Genomic DNA, 16,995 nt, shown 5'->3' with positions numbered 1-16,995 from the left:
CATAGATATAGATTCTGGAATGTTAAAATGAACCTGATAATATGCAATTACTGGCTTTTAGTGTGAAACTGTTTTATAAGAAGCCCACAAGGTTGGCAGTTGTCTGTAAAGCTCAAAAGAACTGAAAGAAAAATAAATAACTATATAATTCTCACTCTGAGCCAGCTGACCCCAGGGGATGAAACAAACAGGTTTCTTTTTGCTTTTGCACTTGGGGGTGTTTTTGTGATATTTTCCTTTTGTTTTAGAATCCTTAAGGCTTTTTTAGCCATTCTACCTGAATAAAAGAAACTTCCGATATGTCTGTATTTAACTATGGCAATTCTTTAGCCTTCACCATATCATTTCTTAATAAAAGGTGAGTTAACAGTAACATATCTGAAACTCTGCTATATCTTTACTAAAAGGGCACAGACATCTTTAGTATTAGGATTTAGGATATACAGCGACAGCTTAAAAAACGATTGAAAGGTAAATTGGAAACACTTATATAAAACAGCAGTAATCCTCGAATAAAGCCAAGCTTAGCTTTTTTGAATTTTGCATTTTCATGGAATACCTTATAGGTTGTAACCCTTTCATTGGATTTTAAAGCACAACCAGTATAGCCATTTATTATATCTAGTGATGGACGAATTTATTCGCCAGGCGCGAATTTGCGGTGAATCTGCCCGTTTCGCCGCCGGCGAATAAATTTGAAAATTTGCGGTAAAAATTAGCCACGTCACTATTTCGACACCGGTGGTGGTTCCGACGCTGGCGCCAATTTAGATGCCGGTGACGATAAACGGACACCCATTGACTTTATTGGGCACCGGCGTCAACAAAGACAAAGCCAGTGTGCAGTTGGGATATAATTAGTGATGGGCGAATTCGTGGCGAAGCTAAATGGGACAAATTTGCCCATCACTAATTATACCCCAACTGCACACTGTCTTTGTCTTTGTTGGTGCTCTTTAGTGCAGTGCAGTGTTTTTTCTGCAGAATTTCTTGTACGAGGAGGACAGGCCATCTTTTTATTTTTTATGCCAAACAGATGAATCAGAAGCAGAACTTGAATTTCCTTCCCAATTATGCATGCTATCCTGCATACAAAATTTTTTCCCCATTTAATTATTGACAATGTTCTGGAAATTAATTGAAATAATTATCTCGGCTATAGTAAAGGGACAATATTTTAAAGCATCGATGTAAATACTGATTCCTTAAATAGAAAGCCCTCACAAAATGGGCACAAAATCATAGGTATAACATCCATGCATGCAATTGCTCATAATATTTCATAAATTACAGGAATAGGCAGAAAGCCATGAGATGAGTGCAGAACAGGTGCCTTGGGGTCATAAATCATAATAAAAAGCTAGACAAGATGACAGAGACTAACAAGGCAATTATAACTTAAACAGTATAGCGTGTTAAGAATTAACCACATTTTGTTTATGCAAATCTGCTTTTGGGGTTTTGGTTGCCAACAGTGACTGGATATTTCTTTGAATATAAAATGTAAACGGGAAGGAAAATGTTGTATAATTTAGTACCTGGATACTGTTCCCAACTGTTCTAAGATAGTCTGTGTCTGAAGCTTTACAAACTTGAATCTTATTCAATTTTTCCAAATTTTTTATCCACTTATTTGCTTGACCTTGAGGGTCGATCATGAGAGGCCAGCGCTGGGCAGACGTAACAATAATAGCATTTTCTACAGAGAAGCTGAAACACAAAATCATATTTGCATGTTTCTTTCTGAATTTATATAATCTGTTTTTCAACACAGTCTATTGAATTCATTCCACAATAGGTGACATACTTATCTTTTGGCAGCCCATGAAATTGCCATTCCATTATTTTCACAGGATCTCCTAAGGTGCTTGAGAGTGCAAATCCATCAGAAACAGGAATGTGTTTGTCTTTACACATTTTAAACCAGTCTTTGAGAATTTCCTATAGATAGGAATTGAATATTTTTGAATGATACGAAAACTACAGGCATGCAGAATAGCAACATGTATCCTAAGGTGCAAATAAGCTCAATATAATAATTTTCTAACTCTGCATTTTATATCTATTATTTAGGTATTCAGAGAAGTAGATTCCCAGTATACCCTCACATGAAGGGGGTTATTTATCAAGGTCCGGATATCCTAACCTCGAATAATTTGTGGTTTTCGGAGGGAAAAAAAACTACAATTTTTTTCGGGATTTATTAAAGTCCGATGGTCTTAAAACTCTGAATCCGAAACCCTGGCATCTAAAAGCTCTCGAGGTCCTGTATAAGTCAAAGGGGAAGGTCCCAGTGTCTGCGCTGATGTCCGAACCGATATCCGATGAGTTTGTGGTTTCTGCACAAAAAACTCAGATAACTTTGATTTTTTCGTAGTTTTCATAGTTTTTTTGCGCAGAAACCACAAACAATTTCTGGGAAAACTATGAAATTTGCCAAACCCTTTTTTTCTGGCTTTTTTCTTCATAAATAAGGTCCATTCAGGCAATCAGAGTTGCTCGGATTTCTAACTTAGAAATACTAAATTCGTACCTTGATAAATAACCCCCGAAGTGAATACTTTTTTGCACTTATGCTACTTACCGGTTCCTGGTTGAGGAAACATTTTGGTTTATTTTAAAACGTAACTGTACCCATATATGCAACCCAATCAGGAAATTGCACTGATGTTGTAAGTCTGAGGCTAAAGGGTCCGGGATATGCTTGGTTCTATTTATAATATTGTTGGCCTTAGTTTGTAGGACTTCAGTGTTAAAATTACCTTTGAGTTAAAAGATATTTTGATCCCTGTTTTGCTTTGAGGCACAGTGGCTAAAAAGATGATAAGGTCCATATATGAAATAGTACACACTTGGATTAACAATACAACATCACATAGTATAGTTGTTCATATAGCAGGGATTCTGTGAGAATAGCATCTTAATGCAAATCACAGGAATTTGTGGCAAAACACAGTGCTGCATTTCTAGATGGGTCTCAACATTTCCATCCTGCCTCTTTTAACAAATGGTGCACAGCTACTGACACAAGGGAATCCTGGAACTGCTGCCATCTTGAATGTGGGTTCATGGTTCCCATAGTCGGCTGTGTTAAAAAGCCTACCAGACTTGCACCCAGTAAATCAGAGCATTTCGAATGATCCCTCTGGATCTGACCACATTTAAATTCACAGATGATGACACATTTTGTTAAAAATATAAAACAAACTTTTGCTGTTTTGGTTATAATAATACAGTTTACACTTTAGGCAGATGCAGCAGGTTTTAGATATATTAAAAAATAGAGGCAGGAAATAGGAGAAGCACAATGTTATTCATACAGACCAGCTGTCTTTGAACTTTATTTTCAAAATGTATGTTTCAGGTCCATTTTATTTGCCTTGTTTTAATCACTATGCATAATTGCAATGTTATTTAGGGGGAAAATGGAGACCCAATCTCAACCAAATTTTGGTCCTCAACACACAGGTAAAGATACCTTATATAGGCAATGGCAATGCTGCACAAGGTATTCCCATTGCTGAAAATGAGGTGAACTTTTCACATTTCAAAGTATTTTTGAGAACTTACTTGTCTAAACTTTGGAGTAAATGAACCCAGATAAGCCACAACGCCTGCACTTAGGAGCAAATCCCCAACTATATTCTGATATGTGTCTTCTAGGTGCATTGCAATATTTGTCCAACGTTCTTTCTCTCCGCCAAGTCCATTGATAAGTTTCTCTGCACGATCCAGTTTCAACCTTCAATAATTATCATAAATTTGTTATAAACATTATTCTTACATCATTATGATAGGTTGTAACACAGCATGGATATTTTTCTTTTAATCGCATGTCAGCTCAAAGGTTGCTTTCCAAATGGATTTCCAAGCAAGTTTATAGGAATTATAATTTACTACAAACTATTAGGTTAGTGTTTTCATCATTTGCATACACATGGAGTTTAATTTACATATTAGACATAGGTCCTTGTTTAGACTCTGCAAGCATTTTTAAACATTGTCAGCAGGATAATAAAGTAGATCTGAAACCAAAATTAAGTGCAACGTGCATAAAAAATGGCCTTATTTTACACTTTGCACACTGATTTCTGCATAGAAAATGACCCATATTAACTTCACATTTGCATTGGTTTAAATTTGTAAATTTAATTTTGATTGGAAGCAGGCTTTGTCTGCCGGTTCTAACTCTTGATTCACTGTTAGGGCCACAAAATACTGTCGAATTAAATGTCCTTGCAAGAAATCACAAATTTAGAGGTTCACAATGAAAAAAAAAGTGTGCAAGCATTGTGATAGCTGAATATTTATGTCATAAGCTTCCGACCAGTGGAATAATGAAGGCTTCGCTAGGATTTGCGGATCTAGGAGAAAGCAGCAAGTTTCAAAACAGCTCATGATATCCAAGGGGTTAAAGAAGAAGAGTAGTCAAATCAAAGCAAAGGTATTAGTATTAGAAGAAGTAATCACATCACACCCATAAACACAATAAGTTTAACCTATAATTGGGCACAGTCTGCAAGGCTCTGGCGTCTTTTATAGGCAGATTTTCACACCAAACGAGCGCGATGATGTCATGTGTCACGTGCTGACGTTGCGCATTGATACTGCACTTTTGACGAGCTGGTGTCATGATGCTGCACATGTTTTGATGCACTGGCTTTGTGACGCTGCACATGTTTTGACGCATTGGCGTTAGAACGTGCCACGCGAAACTCCTGGGCGCTGCCATCTTGGCATTGGAGCAGACTGGAACGCTGGTAAGTATCCCTTACACTCTGTACTTAGATGATATGAAAGGTAGGTGGCATTCCATGGAACTTGGAAAAGCTGCATTTTCCAAGTTTCATTTAGTGCTATATTTAAAGCAAGGCACAACTCTTTGCACTCCATTCTGGGTACTTTGCACTTTCATAAGTGAGGCCTCAAAAGTGGTGTAGAAAAACAAAGCACTGTTTGTATTTCTTTACAAAGGACTATACGGCAGAGGAATATGTCTTCAGAGTAATGGTGAAGGCAATAGGCTGAAACACATATGACCCTTTCTTAATTTTGTCAAACTTTTCAAAACTTTCACTTAATAAAAAAATCCAAAACCTATTTTATTTAGCCTGGTCTTTCTTTGGAGACATTTAACCTAAAATAATGCCTAATTGATATATTCAGTGGGACTTTTATAAAGAAAGATGACACTTTTAATGACAGAGTGAGACTCATCAGATCCCTGTCCACAGGAAATACCTGTCACCATGCCTGGATATAATTGACATAATTAATTTGAATATACATTTTTAATTTTCATAACAAATCTATCTGTGTTCACAGATGCTCCTAATCCTCCATGCATTTGGTATCCGAATTTATGTCTAGTACTGACCCTTTCCCCAAAACAAAACTCACCTAGTATACTAATAACTTCAAATTTACTACAAGCTATTTTTAATTTGGGCTTAGGTTATAGGTGGAAAAACTGGGCTCTTTTCATCAGGTTAATGTAGCACAGTAATTTTATTAAGCTTAAGTCACTAAGGAGTTCCTTGACTATATAAAAACACAAAGCAGCAATTGATGCAAAACACTTTCCTCCAAGGTTAAAATCATTTGCCAATGGCATGTATAAATACTATATGTGCCATAATACATTCCAAGAGCTTTAAGCTGTTAAGAGTAGCGGTGGGAACTAAAAGAGTAAGCAATAAGAAAAAATGATTTAGCTGTTGTCTAATGTAGAAACCTGTATACATGTCTTTTCTTTAATGATATCCTTTAAGACTACCCTTTTACAAAACAGGTTACAAACATGACTCCTTAGCATACAAAGTTACTTCTACATTTAGAAATGTAAAAACAAAACTGGGCAAATAGATAGGCTGTGCAAAATAAATGTTTTTGACATGTTAAGTTGGCTACAAAGGCTGAAGTACATGGATGTTTAACTTAATAGCCAAAACTCTACTTCCTGCTTCACATCTCTCTAACTTGTAACCAGTCAGTAACCAATCAATGATGTAAAGGGGGGCCATGTGGAACATAACTGTTCAGTTCATTTGCTTTGAATCTGACCTGCGTGCTAAGGATCAAAAGCAAACTAAATAAACAATTATGTCTCATGTGACCCTCCTTCAAGTCACTCATTGGTCACTGACTGGTAACAGGTTAGAGAGTTGCAAATGAGGAAGTTGGGTTCTGGCTATTACATTAGACATCCATTCACTCCACCCTTTGTGGATTACATGTTTGGCTAACTAAATATATTAGAAACATTTTTATTTTTTATATTTACTCAATTTTTTTTTACACAGAACTGTTTCTTTAAAGGTTTTTGAAACGCAAATATAAAGGATTTTAACTGACATGCACGGTTAGTGTGAATAAGCCTGAAACTATGACCTGTATTTATCTGAACCAGGTAGTTTTATAATTTAGTTCTGCCACATGCAAATAACTGTTTATCATTTGGTGACAGGAGTTCCCACTGTTTTGCTATTTTGCTAAACTATAGCTTGTCAGCTTGAATAGATCAATATACCCATGCAGTATCCCAAAGGTGGTCTCTGAAACAAGTCAAACTGTGGAATTATACAATAAAATTTGACTTCTGTATAAATACATGCATTTTACCATTTATAGATTCAGGTGTGAATATATGACATTTTTGCACTAAAAATCCAATTAAAATGCCTTTTCCTACTTTAGTAACATTATTATTCAATTCTATGAAAATCGTTACTTTCTTTTTATCACAGCGGAACAGTGTGTAATGGCTTGGATACAGCTTAGAAAACCTAGTAATTTATAGAGCTCTCATAGACATCTAAAGATAGGAAATGATTAATAACTTACTTGGTCAGTTCAATATTTTCCTCCAAGACTCTTTTCTCAACTAGTTTTTGAGACAACTGCTCTTGCAAGACTTCTAGTTTGTCACTAACTTCCTTCAGTTCTGCTCTCTTGATTTTTAGCTTTTCCATGTGAATCCTAAAGTCTGCTTCTGCTGCCTCCAGCCTTTGTCGTTTTGGAGCAACAATCTGCAATATAAACATAACATATTTTATTCTGAAATGTTATTTAAAGAAAAGTGTGTTGAAATGTGTTGATTTTAAGGTGTATGATGTAATAACACCCAAAATACAGAATACAAAATATAATCAACACACTGTTTGATGTTTTACGTAAAGGGGTGGTTCACCTTTAACTTAACTTTTAGTATGTTATTGAATGGCCAATTGTAAGCAACTTTTGCATTGATCTTTATTATTTATTTTATTTATAGTTTTTTAAAATTATTTGCCGTTTTCTTATGACTATTTCCAACTTTCAAAAAGGGGTCATGTAGATAAATTCGACGATCTGAAACAATTCCAGAAGCAGACGCACATCACTGGTTTGTGCAGCCTGAAACACCTCTGAGAAATGACCAGAGAGGAACAATGAGTGGCCCCTGGAATGCAATTGCCAAAAGTTGGACCTCATACTGTCCAGTGGCCTTCCAGCATCTTCTGCATACCTGGTTATGTGGACACACTCTTTCTACACATGGAGGCAGATCTATTATCAATTGGATATTGGGTTCTTTAACTCGCTCATATTTTTTGCATTGTATGTTCTTGCAACAATTGCTTTTTTTATGTACAGTAGGACTTGTGTAACTGGGGGTTTAACCATAAATATTAGTCTTTTTTTTTTTTTTTTGCTTTGATTGGGATGATTGGGTTATTAGGGATGTAACTGTATTCTGCATTGTTCTTGATTACTTGTCTATAATTATTTTGATTTTAGTTCTGCATGACACATAGCATTTTACATACTGGCCGCTGAACTGTTTAGAAGTTTAATAAAACAAAGGGTATTCACATGTAGTGGCGTAAGTACAGAGGAACCAGACCCAGCGGACAAGAGGGGGGCCTGGGTTGACTTCCTCTGTAGGGGGGTATAGGTGTCCCACAGTGCATGTGAAATTGCAGGTCCCCAACAGCACCAAAAAAAAGTGGGTGACTCTCGATTTAGCATGCACTGCTGGCCCCTCCTACGATTTCATTCACAACAATTTTAGTAGTCACAAAAAAATATCTCCGTTTCCTTTTAATAAAATATTCTAACCAAATAGTGAATGGATTGTGCACTGTTTAAATGTGCAATACTGAACAATATTATGTTGCCTAATTGTGTTTTTCTTTTTTTCTTATATACATTTTTATTGCACTTAATACTGTATTTCTGTAACACTTATAGAAATGTTCTACGTGCCAAGAACTTTATTTTTATTAAATTATATGAGGTGATGTGTAAATTAAGTGCACATAGTCATTATGCCCACACATTAATAACACTATATCGTTAGCGAACTGACTATCTCTGTTTTTTATCTTCAACTCAAAATATGTCGGAAAGTATTGTCGGAAAAAAGATATCTGGAAACTCTGTCTCCCCCAATTTCCCAAACCATTAGGTACCAGCATGCATTTGGCTCTTTGCTTTTGGCAGACCTTCAGTTAAAATGAATGGCATGGAGATGATGACAGAAATTAGCAGCTCATTTGGCTTGCAAAGTGATATTTTCATTCAGATTGCAGCTATAAGCACAGAATTTAGATAGTGATCCATTAAGGACACCAAATAGTTTTTAACATTAAAATCTGCAGGCAATGCATTCAGTGGTTTTATAACATACACACAATTTTTTAAGGTTTTATTGTTGTTGTTATTGTTGAGAAGTTCCTAAAAATCTGAAAATGTTCTACATATACCATAAAAATACATGCTAAATTTTAATCCTTTTTCTGCTGGGCTGCTTTGATCTTGTCCTTCATCCTATTTCTAGTAAACATACAGCACATCCTTTTCCTGTGAGCCACATTCAAATGTAGAAAGAGTTGGGAAGCAATACAAATGTAAAAAGAGTTGGGTAGCAATACAAGCATGAAAATATTGCCTGGGATGCCAAATAAGGGCTCAGATTGGCTATTTAGTAACCCCTATGTGGACTGGCAGCCTATAGGAGGCTCTGTTTGGCAGTACAGCTGGTTTTTATGCAACCAGAACTTGCCTCCAAGCCAGGAATTCAAAAATGAGAAGCTGCTCCAAAGCCACTGAGAGAAACATCCAAGTGGTTGGTGAGCAACATGTTGCTCACAATCCACTGGTTGGGGATCACTGGCAAAAATCATAAGAGAACAGGCCCCTGACAAGGAGTACCACAGAATTTACGATTAGTGGAACAAAAGAGGTTAAAGCAAATGGAAAGGTAAAATCACTGGGGATGCCATTTTGGTAGGCTATTTCATTATTTACAAGGGCATGTTCCTGTGGATATTTAGCATATGTCCTAAAGTGAATCTTTGAAAAATCATGAGAAATCTTGAAAAAAATTGATCACACAGCAGTAAGTCCTTTTAACATTTAGTTGCAGTGTTGCAAAAATGGACACAATCATTGTGCATATTGAAGCCATTCATTAAATGACATTCCTTGCACATCACTATAGATGTGCTCAGTGCTGGTGCATCCTACCCAACTTTTGTTCTGCATAGCAAGTGCACCCATCCAAGAAGGGGAACCCTGCCTGACATAATGCAGTTTTTTCAATACATTGAGCAAAAAAATAACAAAATGGTGAATGGCTAACATGGTACAACAACTTTACCTGAAATTGCACTGAGAAATGCATCTTACTAATTAAATGAATATCTTTTGTTTTCAGGACTCATTTACTAATGCAGTCACAAGTGTGGTCACTTGAAAATAACAAATGCTGTGCGTACTAATGCTATTCAGTCTGCTAGTTGCATACAAATACTCTCTTTGCACTTCTCTGTAGTTGCACTAAGTTCCTTGTGTCCATTTAGTCTAATGAATTGTTCGCAAGGTAGCTTATTGCCACTAGGGGGTCCTGGTGCTACCCTGTACATGGTGGTAATTCTAGGGTTCTCACAGTGGGTTGCATTAAGAGGTGCAGCAGATTTCCAATGGTTACTCCCAGGGACCAAGTGCACCTAATCTAGACATTTTGCCAGGCTGCCCCAAGATTCTGTAGGCTTCTTTTTATCACATTAGAATTCAATCTAATTGGAGCCGCTACAATGTATCATGAAGAATTAATAGAATAGAACAGCCAAGAATTGTTTCATATGTGACCAGTTATATCAGTCACCTGTATTTCTATTGTTATACATTTCACAAATTATTTTTAAGGCCCAAGAACTTCCTGCATTGATAACAACTGGCGTGAATGTGACACAGGAATGGAAGCCAGAGTTTCCATCATTAGAGCTCTGACCTATTTTTGATAAACAACTAATCCAGTAAATGAGAAAGAAAAATAGACTTCCTCCACATATAAAAATGTTTGCGTTTATTGAGTTAAAGTCTTTCATTAGTTCGTTCTGAGGAAATGTGATGCAAAAATGAGATCTGATTTATTATAAGACTATATTGCCATGGTAACCCTGAAGACTTCACCTAAAGGTCACCATTCACTGGTGATAAGTAAAACCTCAAAGTCTGTATATATAATGGTGTTAATGCTCAAGTAAGCCATACAAGTTATTTTACTGTAGTTCATTTTCATGTAGAGGCTTTCCTTTTTTACAGTTAAGCTTTTTTTTTCTTTCAGTGAGCTGAACCGAATTGCATTTCTTCAATTTTGTACATCTTGAAGATGTGATGCATTTAGAGTGGGTACTCAGGTTTCCTTAGAGGTGAAAAGGAAAAGTTTCTTGCTAATGGCTATATTTTCCATACAAAATGTACATGCCAATGAAGCTTAAAGAGGCACAAACCTTTGCTGCCTGAATGAAGCAGCGTCCCTGGGGCTGGGCACTGCTGGTAATGCAGGCCAAGATAATTCATTCTCTACTTTATCCTCATAATGAACCTTTTCCATTTGTTACACTCTTAAAAAAACAGAATGCTCTGTGTGTGGCCTTGGTGAGTGGAGCAAAGAAAATGAACCTGCTGCAGTAAAGCTCACTTACAGTAAAATAGCTATAATAAAAAGTTGTAATGAGACGTGGCTGAGTAAAATAATAATAAACAAAGAACGCACAACCTTAAAATGAAAGTGTAGATTTCCTGACAGATAATCAACGAAGATTGACGCACCAATGAGAGATCTGCTTTCAGCGAGGGATCTTAATAATCAAGCTGTCATCCTTCAGGCAACAAACCAAGATGTTTACCAATAAGATAACATAAAAGAACCCCAGGGCATAGATAACCTTAGATTATTGTGACCTTGTCACAAACAGCAACTTCAAGTTTTCGTTTTATTTACCCTGAAATAAGCTGTGCGTGCTGGAAAACAATGATAAAGGTTTATGAAGACAACTTAGTAATCACTGGCAAATCTTGAACAAAAATAATATATGAAGCTGTTTATGTTGTAATGATTCTTTGGAATGCAACAGCATCACTGTTTGTTACACATTTATTGCTCAACTTTCTATTAATTGCACAAATAATATCGTTGCATGTAGTGACAGGTAAATAAATTAGTCTGGTGCAAATTTGCGCCGAATCTCCACATTTTGGCACCGGCAAATAAGTTGGTGAAACTCCTGCGAAAATTCGCAGACGGCAAAAAATTTTGGATGCGCTTTCAAAAAGTCGCTCACGTCAAAATCATTGCACGTCAACACTATTCGGACACCCATTGACTTTAACGCGGGCGTCAATTTTTAGTTTCATTAATTTTTCACCTTTGGTTAAGCAAAACCGGAGAAATTCACCCATCACAAGTTGCAATGTAATAAATAAAAAAAGAATATGAATGCATTGCTATTGTTATAGTGAAAGCATGCATACTGTATTTAAGCTAATTTGTTGAGGTTAAGTTACTGAGGTCAATTTTCTAACTAACGATGACTAAATTAATTATTTTTATCTGCTTACATGTGATTCCTATGGGAATTTGTGCTTTAAAAAGAAACAGGGCTAGAACTAGAGGACTGAGGGAAGCTAAACTTAGCCCCTTAGACACCAACACTCCTTACTCTGCACTCTGTACCTTATTAAAAATTTCCATTTAAAGTTGAGCACCTTAAACACATTAAACACTTTTGCTGGGTGTGAACGCCTAATAAAAGGACTTTATATATATTTAAATGTAAAATGCTCTAGGTTTATTTACTAAATGTGGCACCTGCAAGTCAAGGACACCTGGAGCATGCCACTCAGTGTCCTGTCTGTAGGGGGTGCAAGGTCTGGGTACTGCTGCTGCTGGTTACTGAAACATGTGGGTCAAGTCATTCAAGTCATCTTCCATACAACAAGTAGGAACATGGAGTTCTTGACTGCTGCGGTTTTAAAATGATGCCTAGCACTACTACAGGGGGTTTCACATGGTAAGATATTACTATTATTAAAGTTATTTTATGAGCAAAAACAATAAAATAAGCAGAAGCAATGACCAGAATCCATGGATATAAAGGGAGTAAAGTAATAAAAAATAAAAAAGGCATTTGTTTCTAGATAGCTGGCCAGTAAATGCTCTCTATATATTGTTTTCTATAGGTGACAAGACTATTAAAAAACTGGGCATTTTATTATATAACTCCCGAAGTCTTTTGCAATGGGATTAGTGTATACAAAATGCAGTTGAGGAACACAAACAATCCACTATGGTGCCGTTGCCCTAATGGACAATTTGGACACTTCTAAGGCTGGTATTTAAGATGGAAAATCCCAAATTGGTTTGAGACTACATTCCTTTTAGATTTATATGCAAAATTTAAATTTTTTAGTTTTTTTATGGTCGAAACTGTCAAATTCAACAAGGGAGTTATTCAAATTTGATTAAAGTTTTTCAAAAAATTTGATTTAGATTTCAAGATTTAACATAAACTGGCCCTTTAAGAACTTGAATTAGACTATTTGCCACCTAAAACCTGCTGAATGGCTGTTTAAGTCAATGGGAGAAGTCCAGGGATCAATTAGGAGTTGTTTGCAGCCTTCCTGACGTTCAAGTTTTATTCACGGAAAAAACTCAGATTGAGTTTTTAAAATTTGAATCAAATTCGATTCGAGTTATTGGGTTGATCCTATTCACCCGAGTTTAAAAAATTAAATTTTTATAATAATTTCCGTTTGGTTGAATTTTGAGATCATGGGAGTTTATGGGAGCTTTAAAAAAAACTCACATGAATTCAAAGTGTCAATTTGTGTGAAATTTGCTAAATTGTGCAAATATCTTCCCTTTTCTGTAGAAAAATCATAAAAACTACATTGTCAGCTGAATGAATGTGGTGATTTCACTGATTTATTTAAAGTCCTGATGAATGTCTTGATGAATAACTTTGCAAAATACAGTAAATGCTATGTTGATATTGATTGCAATATAGAAAATGCATATACAGCTTTATAGCACGTTTCGGTACCCACTTGGTGGGAGAAATGCAGATAAATATGCAAGTGTATATTATACTGTGTTGGAAATTTGTTGGAAATGTTAAGCCTGCTTGTTCTTTTTCTTGTAGTACATCTTGCAGCCCTCAAGGACAAACTACAATTTAACAAAAGTTGGAAGAGAACAAGTCAGATGCATAATATAGGGAATCTCAGTGTAACGATTGGCACCCTAAATCTAGAACCGATGCCAAGCACCCTGGTCTCGGCTCATGCTTCTCCCTGTAGCAGCTGCCTTTGGCCTCAGGAGAAGCCCTCAGCTACTCAGATGCCGCCAGGTCTTAAAACAAGAGGTGCAAGGCGAAGGGTTCTAGACAAGCAGACGGACAAAAAAATAAGGCAGAGTCTTTGGGCTGAAGGTCACAGTACAAGGCGTGAGACGAAATCTAAGTCAGACCAGGCCGGGTCGGGGCAGGCAGAGAATAAGCGTAGTCAGGCAGGCAAGGGTCAAACTGGGTAATCAATCAGCAAGGATTTAGCAGAAGAGGTAGTCGTAGAACAGGCAATGGTCAGGAATCAGAAGTTCAGGATAGTCAATAGCCAAGCAGGGGTCAAAACAAGAATCAACTGGATCAGAATACAAGATAGCAACAAGCTCAAAAGCACCAGGTATAACCTATCACGGGCAAGGTCCTGTGGCTTTAATAAGCCATTTATACTTTTCAAATCTGGTGCCATTGCGCGCTTGCGTCATCACGCCATCGCCTTTAAATAGTGAGGAGGCGCTCGCACGCGCCCATAGGGATCTAAGATGGAGCCTGACACGGAGCGGCGTGATGGGCATCCCCGCCGATGGCACGGCAGGCGTCCCCGCCACACCACTGGACCACCAGGGTAAGTTGAATTTACTACACTCAGATGGAGGATACATCCTATATTATTGCCAGGATTCCTTTTTCTTTGGTGAACTTTCCTGCCAAAAATGAGTACAGCAAAATAATGTACTATCTGAGAATATTGTATATCTCAGTCACACTATGTTATGCTGGAATTTGTAAAGAAGGAAATGTGAAAACATTCTGCAGAGTAAAAAGCAAGTGCTACAGTACTTTTGCCCTTTTAGACATTATCAATATTCATTCATTTCCTGCTATACACAGAAACTAAAAAAAAAAGTCACAGCAATAAATCCATCCTATAGTGTATAAATAAATATGAACCCAGCTGTCCTTGTAGTGTATTAACATTCATCTCACTATGCTTTGCCTATACAAGTTTAACAAGATGAAAGTTTGAATCATAAGATGAATCTTTGGACATAGTGGTTACCTTGGCAACCTTGTCATAGATTTCAATGGCCCTGACCCAGCTACAAAGCCCTTCACAGGCGGAAGAGACATTCTTAATGACAGCTGGCTGGAATTCAGGATTGCTGATAAAATCTCTCCTTATCTGGGTGATAACCTTTGGGGGAATGTTGTCTTTATCGAATTCCTAGAAAATAAAAACAGCAATAATTAATACAGATTTGAAATATTGAGCTAATACAGTTACATATCTGTGACTATGCTCCTATCATGTGGTAGATATACATTGTTATCTATTTCTGTAGAGGAAAAATTATAAGGGGAAATTTGTATATTAGTTAACCCTGTGTAAAAAGATTGTGAAAGGGATATTTATGTCTAACAATGACTGAGGCCATTTTTAAGTGGCCGTGTTACCAGTTATCAGTTTTTGTATGCCATACACATTGGCCAATGAACCCCTTTATAAAAAGACCTTTGTTTCTAAAATTAATTCTTGAAAAGTGAGGTGAATACATATCATTTTACTTTAGAAACGTATGTGTGAGGTGGAAGAGAGGAAAGAAGAGTAGAGAAAATAGAGGAATAGAGAAAGGAAAAGTAATGTAGTAGTAATAGTAGTAATTGTAGTTCATATACAGCATGTAGTCATGTCATAAGGAGTCCTGTGTTAATAATGACTTTCCATTCTCTGTGTGTTTGGCTTAATTCTCTCTATGGGACAGATTAACTTGATGGCAAATTGACTAATGCTGGCGACGATTCACCAGCGTTACCGTTCTTAGGCACTTCGCTGATTTAACGGCCGCAGGTGTAACTCCGCTAGCAAAAGAGACAGACGCTAGCACTAGGGATGCACCGAATCCACTATTTGGGATTCGGCTGAATCCCCTAATCCTTGATGAAAGATTTGGCTGAATACCGAACCGAATCCGGAAAGGAAAAAGTGGGGAAAAGTGTCTTTTTTGATGAAAAGTCACGTGATTTCCCTCCCCGCCCCTAATTTACATATGCGAATTTGGATTTGGTTCGGCCAGGCACAACGATTCGGTGCATCCCTAGCTAGCACTCATTTGCACTCTATCATCAGGCGAATTTTCGCTCTGGTGAATGGACGTTACTCCGCAAATTCACTAAGATGCGGATTTTACTGAATGTTACCTCTTTCGCCAGACTTGCCTTCACTAGCTCAGACCAGGTGAAGTGCCTTGGAGTACATAAATCTTAGTAAATTTTTAGTGGAAAATTTTCAAAGTCCCAAAAAACGCTGGCGTCATTTCCTTTTTTCAGAGTGATAACCTGCAAAAGTACTTACAATTTTATTTGCCAGACTTGAATTTGCACTTTTTGCCACCAGGGAATAAATTTGAGAATCTGCCGTGACAATTCTGGCGACAATTTTGACGCTGGTGACAATACCAACGCCGGCGACAATTAATAGATGCCCATTAACTTTAATGTGCCTTGGAATTGTTGCTGGCATCAGAATTGTCTCCGGTGTAAAAAAAAATTGACACTGGCGTCAAAATTCACGTTTCGCGGGATAGTCACAAATTTTTCGGAAGAAAAGAATCGAAATGGAAGAAATTTGCCCATCACTAAACTTAAACTATACAGAGAGCTCATTTGTAGAGCATTATAACAACTCTATTTTTTTATTAAGATTCCCTGGACTTGTGTAATGTATTTTCTGCAACATATACGTCCATTAATCCCACCGTATGCAAATGAGCCTGAGCGAAGCCCCCTAATGAAGTTGCGCTAGGCATAATTGAACACTAGCACATCTTCACTTTGATTGGCAAAGTAACGCTAGTGAAAATTCGCCAGTGTTCGGTGCCCTGGAGCAACTTTGCATTTTAGTAAATTTGGGTGTCTGAGTGAAATTTCGCCTGGAGAAGTGTAGCGATGGGTGCGAAGCCGTTGCTGGCGAATTTCCGCTGGTTAGTGAATCTGCCCCTATGTGCGGGTGTATACTTCTACTGAATAATCAAGTTTGCATAATTAAAACCATAAGATAAAGATTTTGTTGTAATTGGTAAATGTAGCAATACCTGCCTACTGCAATTAGGCGAAGATTTATCAATGTGTGAAATTAGAGCGCACAACAGAAAAAAATCACCCACTTTCTATTGATTCCATTATTATTTTTCCAGTCACTGGCAAAGCAGTTAAAAAGGAATTCAGGTTCTAAGGCTGGGGTTTGTATTTTCTTCCTCCCCTCCGTGGCTGCCAGAGGAACATGACCATTATGTCTTAACTAGCTTTAGAAATACTGTATAAATTCCTAATAAGGAGAGGGTTTCAATGAAGCAGGATTAAGGTTTAAAACAGGTAGTGATAACTG

At 37.1% G+C, this 16,995-nt stretch overlaps 1 protein-coding gene across 4 annotated transcripts in view; it reads right to left on the bottom strand.

Moving 5' to 3' along the window:
* LOC108711038 (dynein heavy chain 3, axonemal) overlaps positions 1-16,995 on the bottom strand; it is a 555,753-nt gene that overhangs the window by 90,130 nt on the left and 448,628 nt on the right. For all 4 annotated transcript variants that reach the window (XM_018252361.2, XM_041586281.1, XM_041586280.1 and 1 more), the window contains 5 exons: positions 14,671-14,835; positions 6,844-7,028; positions 3,571-3,742; positions 1,808-1,941; positions 1,539-1,710 (listed from right to left, as the gene is read on the bottom strand). In XM_018252361.2, the coding sequence (XP_018107850.1) occupies positions 1,539-1,710; positions 1,808-1,941; positions 3,571-3,742; positions 6,844-7,028; positions 14,671-14,835 (828 nt within the window). The remainder of the gene's footprint in view (positions 1-1,538; positions 1,711-1,807; positions 1,942-3,570; positions 3,743-6,843; positions 7,029-14,670; positions 14,836-16,995) is intronic.

Source organism: Xenopus laevis, chromosome 3L (genome assembly GCF_017654675.1).
Source record: "Xenopus laevis strain J_2021 chromosome 3L, Xenopus_laevis_v10.1, whole genome shotgun sequence".
NCBI classification, from domain to species: Eukaryota; Metazoa; Chordata; class Amphibia; order Anura; family Pipidae; genus Xenopus; species Xenopus laevis.
The sequence above is the reverse complement of the archived record's forward strand: the minus strand, read 5'-3'. Positions and strand labels throughout refer to the sequence as shown.